Source organism: Camarhynchus parvulus, chromosome 2, assembly GCF_901933205.1.
Source record: "Camarhynchus parvulus chromosome 2, STF_HiC, whole genome shotgun sequence".
NCBI classification, from domain to species: domain Eukaryota; kingdom Metazoa; phylum Chordata; class Aves; order Passeriformes; family Thraupidae; genus Camarhynchus; species Camarhynchus parvulus.
The window spans coordinates 14,874,189-14,886,625 of NC_044572.1; the positions used below are offsets into that span (position 1 = coordinate 14,874,189).

At 37.0% G+C, this 12,437-nt stretch overlaps 1 protein-coding gene across 5 annotated transcripts in view; it reads left to right on the top strand.

The window, feature by feature from the left end:
• The window catches only part of ARHGAP12 (Rho GTPase activating protein 12), a 75,373-nt gene that overhangs the window by 34,435 nt on the left and 28,501 nt on the right, over positions 1–12,437 (top strand). For 3 of the 5 annotated variants that reach the window (XM_030966755.1, XM_030966772.1, XM_030966764.1), the window contains exons 4-5: positions 3,103–3,243; positions 4,818–4,898. In XM_030966755.1, coding sequence (XP_030822615.1) covers positions 3,103–3,243; positions 4,818–4,898 — 222 coding nt within the window. The remainder of the gene's footprint in view (positions 1–3,102; positions 3,244–4,817; positions 4,899–12,437) is intronic. The other 2 variants (XM_030966780.1, XM_030966790.1) reach the window with 1 other exon arrangement.

Sequence of the window (12,437 nt, forward strand, 5' to 3'; positions counted from 1 at the left end):
AGAGGAGCTTGTGTTGTATTAGGTAGGAAAATGGAAGGTGATGTAAAAATGAGAATGGAGAGATCAGCTATTCTAATATATGAGTAATATATGAAACGTGACATAGTTTAGAGTTGGTCTTTGAACTTTGTGATTAGGAAATCAAATTTTATTGGATAATTAACAGGGGGCAGAATTGTATCTTATTTGCTAAAGTAGCTGGTCACAGACATGGCACAAAGAAAACAGTAGTAGGTCATGACTGTTAAATGGATGTTATATGTTGCATGGATGGGATATGGGGAAGCAGTGAACTCCTGGGGACAGGGCCTGTAAGAAAGTTTATAAGATTTTGGAATTACAGATAAAATGTATTAGAGGCAGTGATTTGTTGATGTATCTGAGGAAGGAGTGCTTAACAGTAGCTAGGAGGAATTTGTCAAGTGAAGTGATTTAATTAAGTTGAACTGTAAAAGGAATGAGATGTCACAATATCAGAGAAGACAATCCCATAATACCTGGATAGGAGATCATAATGTGAAGGAGACATCCACAAATTACCCAACAGCTGTGGAAAAGCAATGGGTTTTAATTGAATTTCAAAATTAGATTTAAATAATGTCCAGAATGTCATTTCACTCCATGTTTTTTGTTTTAATATAAGCAAATCATAATAAAGGGATAGTAGCTTCCTTAATTAGTATTCTTCCTGATTATTTTCACTTTCACAAGTAGTAGTAATGTTAAAAGCTGGAAGGGTTAAATGACAGAAGGGACACAGGTAGCTGTTCCTAGTAAATGCATGGTGATGAACTGGTCTCTGCCCCCAGGAACTTTCTGTGTAAACAGAAAAAAGCCAAGAATGACAATAGAAGCAATGCTGGGGGGGGCCTTTTCTGTAATTCTCTTTAATGCCACAGCTTAGTTCTTATAAGGTACTAGGTTGGGCACCTGTCTGCTTAGGATGGCTTTATTTAAGTGTGGTATAGTGTAACTGGGGATGAGACTTGAGATAAAGCATGGACAATATGTAAAAAACATATAGGCAGTTAATGCTGAAAAAGTGTTGAAAGTGAAATTGAAAGCTGAGGAACAAGGCTTAGTCAGTATTCTCTAAACCCTGTTGGTGCAGCTTTAGCAGCTGTTCCTGACAGCTGAGGAACAAGGAGTGCCTTGGCTTGGTCAAATTTGTAATAACTCAGGAATTTTGTTGAAGTTTAGGTCTGCAAATGTACAGGATATGAGTTAAACTGTGCAGCATCTAAACTATTATTATATGGATGTCATGCAGATAGACACATTCCCATTCCATACAACAGAGGTTCTTCTAGGACAATTTTCATTTTTAGGTCCTCTGTTTAGCTTTACCTGTGTAGGGTGTTTCTTCAGTATCAGGAATTACTTGGAAGAGGCAAATACCAATGTATTACATTATTAGGTCATAATCTCTATAGATAGTAATAATAAAAATGTTCAAAGTCTTCTACATTGATATACCATATGTCAATGCAATTAATATTTAACTATTAAAACCATGTAAACTGAAGTACATGTATACAATATAGTTATCCTGTGAAACAGTAGTTCAAATGGGGCCAATAGCACCCTTGGCAACTCTTCAGTCTTAATTCTGCAAGTGTAAAAATGGGACTGAAGAACTCCCCCCACCTTGCTCCCTCTGCTCTCCTCCCCTCCCCACAGTGGTTAGGAATTGGCAGATGAGAATTTCACATTGCCCCATGTGCAAGAGAGGTAGCATTGGTTAATCCATAGTCCACATGCTCACTTTCTGTAAGCTGTAGAGGACATGTGCATTTTTTCATGTTCCTTAAATAATGGTCTAAAAATTTCCTGTTGGTTTTCCTGTGCTTGGTAAACTGGGTCATGTCAGTTAAGGGAGTGTGTGTCACACAAGTGGTAAGGTACTCAGAAGAGTAACGCCAAAAACCGACACAGAAATAATTTAGATATGTCACTAAACATATAGTCTTTAAACCCACTGACTTGTAAAAACTGGGGAGTTTCTGATAATTGAGTATTTTTTGTAAGACTTGATTTTTTTGGGAGAGTTTTTTTCCTATTTAAAATTGAAATTGTCTCTGTCCTGCTTTACAAATTTTCTCAAAACCCTTATGCCAATGTTATTGAACCATAGTATTTTATTAGTTTCTGAGTAGCAGAGTGTCTTAAATGTTTTGCCTCCTGCTAGCTGAGGATCCAAGACACTGAAAGGAAATCTACATAGAATTCCTCAGGAGACCACAGCATAGAGATGTTGTGGGAGATGAAAGAAGGAAGATTTTTTTGATGCTTGGAGTGGATGCTTAGAATAAGCCTACAGTGTGTTAGCAAGGGGATGAACAAGGTTTATGGGGGAACAGAAATAGTTTGATGTGTGTGTAAAATCTTTTCTCTGTGTGTAAAATCTTTTCTCTGCATTACACATCAAACTTGTTCCTAGGATAATAATTGACTTCTACCTTCAGGAAACAATTTTTCACCTCAGCTAGCTGTGCCTTGTGGAAGACCTTGCTTTTGCAATGCTCTTTGTCATGTGCATCAGAGTTGGAAGGAGGAGAGTGGAAATTCATAATGTTTTAAGATACAGTGGACAAATACTGTAAAATGCTGCCATCTGAGAAGGTGAAACTGGAGTTTCAAGTTGTCCTTAATCACTCCTGTGTTTCCAGATGAATTTGAGAAAAGGAGAAGGATTTAGGTATGAAATTAGGGATGGTAGTAGATGGGATGGTGGTAGAAAACTGAGGTAGCAGGGCTCCCAGTTTTTTTTTTAAGGCAATGCAGATTACTAAAGCTAACTCTCTTCATCAGTAGTGTAAATTTGTAGGAATAAAATTTGGATAGACAAAACCCCTGGAGTTTAAATTTGAGTAGTGAAATCTGATATAGTGGAAATTAAAAAAAAAATCAGTAAAAGCTAGTTCTGAAAATACTTTGAATTGTCTGCACTGTAAAAATGCATCTCATTCTCTCATAAGATATAAAAATGTGAACTCCCTGTTTTCATTACTATTCTCTTTCTAGTCAAATAATCTTTGATCTTTCAGATTTTAAAGCGCTTTCATTCTCAAAACTGCCTTGTATGTTTCTGACTACTTGTAGCATCTTTCATCAGAAGAAAACGACCACAGTTCTTGTTACAGCCAGTCAGATAGTCAGTATGGTTCTCCTCCAAAGGGTTGGTCAGAAGAGTTGGATGAACATGGTCAAACCTTATATACCAATGACTATACTAATGAAAAGGTACTTTTTCCTTCTTCTCATCATGTGTTCTAAATCTTTTCCACTAATTCACTTCTAGAAATGAAAACTACATTTCCAAAAGTGAAGAGCATACCTCAGCACTAGCTCCTTTTGGTTTTTTTTAAATATGCATGAAGCTTTAGCAAGTGAACTGACTTTTTTTCTTATGTATGTTTTTTGTTATTTAGAAGAAGTTTTATTTCCAGTTGTGTGTCAGATTATATTAAATGAACATACCATGTATTTTTTAGTTCCTGCCCTCCCCCTTCCTCTTGATTATACTTCAGGAATGAACTTCTTACCAAAAAGTTTTTCTTACTGCCTTTTAAGAGCTGCTCTTGTCTACATAGACTTCTAGTCAAGATGTTTTTAAACTGAATGTAACGCTGCTTTATTGCTTTCATAATTTCCTTTATTAGAGATTTTTCACTACTGCTTTCAGATGTAGACAAACTTCTTAATTAAACTACAGCCATATCAGCAGATTTATGCCCTGTTTTTACTATCTAATTGCTGCTGACACCTTACTGTGATTCTGGGCATGCCATGAAAATTTCTCCCACTTAGGATAAATTTCAGTATTTGTTTATATTTGTAAAGCACTCCATTTTTCCAGTTGTTCACTGAAGTTGCATTTGTGGTTTTTTAAACTTCTAAAGTTCACTGAAACAGTACTTTGTTATATTATAGCACCACCTGTTCTTGAGCTGAATTAGGCAAGTCTTATTTGCAAGAATTTTCAGAATAGTTAGGGTTTTTTGTCAGTTTTAGAATTTTATTCTCTTTAATCAGTTTCTGACAAACATCTGTAAAGCACAGTCCTGTGTTTTAGCAAATATGCAGCCTTCTTTTTTAATTCCATTGGTATTGATAAAAACCAGCCTTTCCTACCACAAACAGTTTTATAGAAAGGCAATCTTGTGAAACCTGCTTTAGCCAAGAGTCTTGCTGTGAGTGTTTCTCTGTTTTTCTGCAATCATCTTGTTGAATTTTGCTCATTACAATTATTTTCTTTCTGCATGACCAGTCCCAGTTGTCATGGGTTTACTTCTTTGACTGTGGGAGGTGTTTGTAGAGGTTATATAAATTATATTGTCTTCTTCATGATTTCTGTAGAGACTGCATCTCATATTTCCATTGATGTTTTAAAAAAGTTGCTCAATGAGTGCACAAATCTCTCATATTATCAGCAGTTGCTGGTTGAGCTGCTTTTTTGTAATTTTATGTATAAGATCCTGGTGCAGATCTGATGGAAAAATTGTGCCTCCCTAAACTGACAAGATAATGTTGATAAGAATGAGATATGGCATCTTAAAAAAAATCTATTTACACAATCTCTTGTGTGATATTGCTGGACTTTTTTCTGAGGAGTTACAGAAGAAAAAAATCAGGATGCTGAAAACTGTTGCTCTTACTGCAATCTAACCGTAGTTAGTTAATGGAGGTTGTGCATTAGACACGGCTGAAGCGGATGGCACTTAATTAAAAATTAACTTTAAATCTCAGGTCTCAGAGATTTACTGTTGTGACTGTCACTCTGATTACATTTTCTATCATCACATTTCTTTCTGCAGTGGATAAAACACGCAGATGAACAAGGTAGACCATACTACTACAGTGCTGATGGTTCCAGATCAGAGTGGGAGTTACCTAAGGTGAGTGACCTAAAAAAGAAACTTTAACAACTTGGGGCTTTCCCCTCTTGCTGAATATGTGTTCTGTCAGGCCTTTAATGTGAGATATTAACCATCAGAGGACTCAGATATTGCTCTATGTTATTTATTGCATTTTTGTGGAATTTCTGATTATGAAGAGGAAAAAAAATGTACTCAGGAACATGAAAAATGGATGTATCTAGCTTATTTAGATGTCAAAGGAGATCATGTGTCTTTACTGAATTGAGCAAAGGTTTTATGCAGGGCTGCAGAATAGTATCTGTGATTTTGCTGTGGTAAAGAACTGTTTAGGAAAAGGAGAAATCTTCACTGAGAAGCTGTAGTCTATTTTTAGAACCCTCCAAAGTGGTTATACTAGCAAGTGTTGAAAAACAAAAGTTTCAGCAGTTTTGTGGTATTTTTGAGGATGGTGCAGTTTCTTCAGAATTGTGTTCTGGTATTTATTAATTTTGTAGTGAAAATAGGAATTTGTAGGGAAGTGACAGATCTGGGGACACTTGGTAGTCTGAGGATGTATCTAATACTATTTAATTCTCATATTCACTTCAAAAAACTGGGCATTTGTCATATGGATGTTGTTATGTATGTCTTCCCTGCCATTTGTTCAATACTACATAATAAGCTGTGGCCATTTAAAAAATTATTTCACACAAAACTGCATGCATAAATATATGAAAAAGCATGTTTCTCCATTATTGTTTCATCAGTACAAAAATCAGTGTCTCGAGTCACTTCCACTTAGAAAGGAGCAACCTTAATAGGTAGTGCTTTCATAATACTTGTGAGAAAATATTTACATGAAAATTAGGAATGAAGTTATATATACTAAGCTGTTTTGTTATGTCAGTAGAAGAATGTGCATCTGAAGCACTGAAGAGTTGAGTTAGCTTTGAGAATTCTCCTATGTCAGTCTGATGTGTTGGGTAACTTAAATTTTGTAACATGTCTCAATGTAACAATATCATCTGTACCTATTGGTTTTAAAAGCTGTTTAGCTTTGGTTAGCTATTGGATTTATTAGAAGTCTTAAAATCTGATAGACCAGGTTTTACCAGAAGCAATTATTATTTCAATGTGTATAATTGAAATAATTTTGGGGAATAATGTCATGAGTACTTCATTCTATGACTTGTACTGTGCAGAAGGTTTTGACTTGGAAGAAATTGTATTTCATAAAAATAGGTTGAATTAGGATTTGAATTAAATAGCAAATTGCCTTTAATCCAATTAGAATAAGTCACAAAGGTAATCCAGAACCATTACCTGAGGTACATTAGGAGGCAGAAGGGAGTGGGTTCTAGTATTTGTTTAATTAATGCATGTTATTCTAGTGATTCTAGACAAAGTCTGAGTTATGTGTATTAGTAGCCACTTCCAAAATGATACATTGCCTTTGGTTTGTAATTTGTGATCTGAAAGTGATCACATATTGATGTTAGAAATTTTCCTTGAAAATTATTTCTTATGATTTATTTGGGTGGAATGTACTTTTTAATTCCTTCTTGAAACTAGTAAATCTTGACTGGCAGCAAATATAAGGTTAACAGAAGAAAATGAGCAATTGACTCTTAGATTCAGAATCTTGGCTTTTAGCTTTAAATGCTGTGGAATAGATTAAATACTTCAACAAAAGATTAAGCTAGTTTATGTAACTACATATTTGAAGATGTTATGCTTGTGAGTAATTAAACAGGATTGAAAATTAGTCTCTCAAAGGTCTTGCTGAAGCTGGTTATAAAGTACTTAAAACAAATGAATTAAAAAACACTCAGACCACAAAAGTGCTTTGAAGAAAAATAATCTATGTTGAAAGTTGTCTTGAGCAGTGAGAGAAAACCATAGAAGGATCTCAGCATTGTTACACTTGCTTAAATGAAAAAGTGAAAAAGTAAGTTACTAGGAAAAATCCTACTCTTGCTCAGTTTGGTGTGTTTTTTTTTTTTTATCCTCAGTGTATTTAGCACAAATATTGCCTTCCAAATCTTGTGAAATAAAGTGATGTAATAATATTACATGGTCATGTAATACTATAAACCAGAAAAAGAATAGAATCTTTTTGTTAGACGGTTCTTAATAATCTGGATTTTATTAGAACTAAGAATGGTTCAGAGATTTCTGGAAATAGCACACTAGCTGAGCTAATACTGTGACATCAAAAATCTTCAGAGTAATGGAATTAACTATAAATGCTTGGGAATAACACTCTGTTCTTGTACGTGTGTTAAAAATTGTGAGGGTATATGTTGGGAAGGGAGGACAGTTACAAAACAAATTACTTTAGACAGTCTCACAGAAAGCCCTCCAGTCATGTGGATTTAAATAACATCTAGGAATAGCTGGATGCCTCTGGCTAAAAATGATGTTTCAGATGCAGTAGCTTTGACAACTGCTGAAAAGTCTATTAAGGCTCATGATGAGTGTGACCCAGCTTTCTGCAATGGAAGAGAAGAACATACTGAATTAATCTTTAAAATGGATAATAATATTTTAATCATGGTTTCTACTAAATCCTGCAGAGGACTGAGATTTCTCATCTGCAGTATTCTGCTGTATTTGGTTTTTGGTTTTTGCCAATTATTAAAAAAAAAACCAAACCCAACCAAAACAATCAAGCAACAAAAAACCCCAGCAAACAAGCAACTAAAAGATAATAAAATATGTTTATTTCCTGTTTAGTAAAAGAGTAATGTGTAAATTCAGTTTAAAAAGGGCTACAACTCTTTTCCAGAAACACAGTTTTCTAACAGGAGTTTTATGAATTAAGCAAATGAGAAATCTCTAGAAAGGGTGAGGGGAATTAAACTCATCTCAGGAGTAAGAACTCCCTGATTTCTGAAGTTTCAAGAATAGTTAACATATCAAAGTGACAAAAAAAAAAGGTGGGAAGTCGAATAAATATCAAAACGAGTAGCTCAAATGAGAGTTATAGGGGATAACCTAATGAAAAGTAGAAATTAAAAATCTCTCAGATTTTCAAAATGCATTCCTAGGCCAACACCTGACATACGAGCATGATGCTTGGCCTTCCTCTGAGCAAGCTCACTGATCCAAGAGTAGCCTTTGGAAGAAAATGTGTCTGCTGTAAGCCTATGGAGTGAACTCAGTTTTAGTGTTAATATTTACAGACTGTGATATTGAAATTGTCTGTGTTGTTCTCACAAATTCCTGCAGCATAAGCTCTCCTTGCTGTATCCACAGAGGAAGGAGTAGCTGGAGGAGTTTCATTTTTGGTAGTGTTAATGGAGCAGCAGTCTGTGAATTCACTCTGTGCACTGCCAGCATGGGGGGTGAGCTCAGGGGCCTCAGTTCTGGTACTTGGTGGATGGTTTTCCTGATGGAGACCTGAAAACTCTCAGAGCATGATAGCTGAAAAAATTACACTAAAACAGGGGGCAGGTAATGTCAGGAATATATTGTGCAATCAAATGGTGAAGGAAAAGAAATATGAGAATGTGTAAATAAAACTTGGTTGTTTTATGGTAAATTTGTCTTTTTCTGAGCTGTGCTGCTGGATTTGAGGTTTACCCTGTGTGTTGGCATTTGAGTCTACTGCAAGTCAGTGCACTAGGTAGTTCCATTAGCAGTAGTGACATTCTTGTGCTCAAATTTGGGATTGGCTGGTGAAAGATGAGACAGCCTCAGTTGGTGTGAGGATCCAGTTGTTAAAAAAACAAACCCAAGTTAAGTATGAGAAGGCAGCAGGGTTTTTTTCCTTTCTCTTTAATATCTGTATTTCTACTCACAAAACCTGGTCTGATCTTCCTCATTTGTGCTGGGCTTTAGTGGCTCCCACCTCCTCCCAGCCTTTGCTTGGGCACACAGCTGGACCTGTGGCAATCAGCAAGGACTTGGGGCTTCATCTTTGATGAGCAGTCTTGGTGGCCCTGAGGATTAAAAGGAGAAGCTATGGATGTCCAAGACAGCAAAGTGGACAAAGTGGGTTATCCAGAGGTGTCTTTCAGTCACTGGTGCATTTGAGCTTGAGCTGCTTGTCCCATGGTCTCATTCTGCCTGGGTTCTGTTCCTTCTGTGTGGCTGAGGCTTCCAACTGCTGCCACCCTGACATTCTGTGGCAGAGAAATTTTCATTCCCTAGAGAAAGGAAGGGAATGAAATCCCTTAAAAGGGTAAAAATAATCCTATTTATTTATGGAGGTTTTAGAAAAATGTGTTACTGATTTAGTTGATAAGAAAAGCAAAAGCTGTAACATAGGTGTTACATCTATCACAACAACAAAAAAGCTTATTCAAAGCCAAGGACAGTAGGAGAACTAGAAAGTAGTTTTGTTCTGAGGCAGCTTTAATTTAAGGAACGTTCTTCTATTTCAGACAGTCTTTTGGGACTACTGCAAATAACATACATGAGGTGCCAAAGGGTACTAGGATAGCACAATGTTTTTAGAGGCTGCTGTTTTGAATTTGATTGCAGTAAGGTTGTCTAAAATGCTTCACTTCAGGTCTTTGCCAGCTTTCAGTTGGTTGTTTCCCCGTCTTTTCTCCCTTAACCCACCCAGTTCCTTTGTCTGGCTGAAGATGTTGCTAACGCAAACCAAGAAGAATCTTTTTTCTGTTTCTTAAAGCTGACAGATCTTAGCTATCTCTGTAAGAATGGGGACAACTGCTACAAATAACTTGGAGGTGTTACATTTGTTTCAGCCACAATTGGGCTAGGACAGAGCCTTGAGCCATGTCATGTATCAGTTTAAAATTAAACAGAAATCACTCAGCCAGTTGAGGAGGTTAGAAAATTTTATACTGAGGCAAAGAAAGCCTTTAAGTAGCTGGAGAAGGTGTTGAACAAATTCAGCAATGAAAAGAATACTCTGTGACCTAAATCTACACCACTGGTATCCTTAAACTACAGCAAGAACTGTTTCAAAAATATCCCTGTTTTGCTTGGTGTGTGCAGTCAGAGAATGAGCAATTTGCTCATGTGCCCCCGTGTGATAAGAGATGCTCCCAGTGAAATGGGGAGCAAGCTGGGGTGATGTGCCATAGGGGGGGTTAGTGTATTGGGATAAATTTGAGTTTGGGGAGGATTTCCAATGAGCAGTAGTGTGTAAATGTGGAGTTGTGGTCTATGTTTTAAAAAGCTTTAGTGTTAGGAAACAAACATTGCACCCTGAGAAGATGCTGGTAAGGCACATGGTGTACCAGGGGCTGTCCCACCAGGCAATGTGTAATCTTGAATGGGTCAGTTTTATTGCAGAGGACAGCCTTGCCTGATCTGTCTTCAGGATCACACCAAGTCTTAGGCATAGAAAGCCTGCTTATGGTTATGTAAAACCAGGATTTTGTTTGAGGGAAGGCAAGCCCAACCTAGTTTCTGTTATGGTGAATACTGCAAATGCAGGAGGAGAGAGAGCAGCTCCTGTGCAGGTGGGAGTCCTGTAGAGCATTAGGGAACTGACCTGAGGCTGTTCTGCAAGGCTTTTTGAACTGAGCTTGGGTGGGGCAGAGCAAAGGGTAGCAGGGTGGTGTCACCCAACCAGGCAAGCCTTCCTGCTCTGGTCACCTCTCCCTGGCCAGTGGACACTGCCTGGTCTGGAGGGTGGTGAGTTCTGCCGGACAATGCAGAGTAGGAAGTGGTGCCTCTGTCTCCCTCTGATTCTCTTTGGACATCACAGACCAATTCATGTATCTTAAAGGTAGAGACTTGTCCTGAGCCCAGAAACACAAAACTTTTTATTTCCACATCACCTTTCCTCCCAGTGTGTTTTACTATTTATAATGAATAAAACAAACAAAAAACCTCTTAGACATCTGAGAAAAAAGATTTACTTGAAGTTTCTATTGTGAGAAAATAGGGCAAAAATATCAAATGTTCCCTTTAAAGACTTGTCAGTTTACTAACACTGTTTGTATCACCAATGCAAATTATTTAAGCTGCTAAGATGCATAGAGCTTAGTGTTCCTGAGTTGTTAGCAGTGCTTTGTTGATGAGCTCCATATACTGTTGCTTTGCTTTCTTGTTAAATATGTTTAGTAAAACTTGAATTTCCTTTCCCCTTCAAGGTGGGGTTGTATGTTAGAGAAGTTAACTCCTGTGGCTTGTGATAGTATCAAAGGCACCATTTAAATATAGATCACCTGTGCCCGTATCCTAACTTCTAAAATATACTTGAATTCAAGGTAAATTACTTCAAAATACATATTTGTTTATTCAATTCCTTGAGATGCTCAAATGGAAAGTGCATGGAAGACTTCCATAAATAATGCATACCAGTGTCAGTAATGTGTAAATCTATTTCTGGAATAAACAGTTCTGTTTCATAGCAAGAAATGCGTTGGAACTGCCCACCTAAATGGGTTAGAGCTGCTGCAAGGAATGCTGTTTGTTGCATCCTTTGTGATTTAGACATAGTTTGCTGGAAGTTGTTTAGATATTAGTTTTGCTGGCAGGCAGTTTTGCTGCACGTAGCTCAGCGTGCTGCTGTGGTTGGGGTTGCAGGAGCTCTGGCAGAGTGGATATTTCCTTAACAAGAAAGCAAGCCAGCACTAGGGTCCTTTCAGCATGTATCACAACTCAGCTTTTGATTTAACAAGGAGACAAACTGAGAGCTGGTTAAACCTCACCACTGCGGGGAAGCAGTTGTCATGTGAGTGGAAATGTGCTGAAGCCAGTACAAAGGCAGGCTCAGAACTGACTTTCTGCAGTGACAGCTGATCTGTTTCTGTCTGTACATGAACTACCAAATTTTATTCTCAGTTCTGCAACATCCATTCACTTGGGAGTATTTTACTAGTCTTGTGCATATTAAAATAATGTAACAAAATGCTAAAGTTATTTAGCTTTTAAGCATCTGTTGGCTTATTGGAGCATTAACTCTGTTCATATTAAACTACTACGCTAGCTCAAAGATTGTGAGTGCTATAGCAGTAGCAACGATGGTTCTTTATTTGGGCAATAAATATAACTGTATTGTGCAATTTTGGTTAGATTTAGTGTTGCTGTTTAGGTTAAACCATGCCATGCTTTGTTGGTATGTGCAGGTATAGGTTATCCTGTCTTTGAACACCTGAGGCTCTGAGCTTATAGCAGGAATCAATATCAAAACTGGAGAACTCAGTGTCCTTGTAGAGATTATTGCTTTGGCTAAAAGGAGCACTTCACTTTTCTTTGTTATTTCCTACTTAGTGGATTCTAGTGCTTTATGTCACTCCACAAATGCTGCTTTAAGTTTCTTGTTATGTGCAGATTTCAGTCTTTTGATACTGATTAAAAAGAATGAGATTATAGTAAATCACTTAAAACCCCCATACATCGATGTTGTCTCTTCTTGTTTGTGTTTTCAGTATAACACTGTCTGAAATATTTTTAGAATTTTTTATAATGTGTTGGGATGATGTAAAATGGCAACACTATTAATGAAAAATATGCTGCAATTGTGAGATCTAACTAAATGCTGTGTCCTTCTCATGACCCTCACATTTTCTCAGCGAGTTTGCATGCTCTTGAGTTACTAGAAAACCTATGTTATGATAAATATGGTCTCTCCTTGGTTGTTACAGCTCTGCT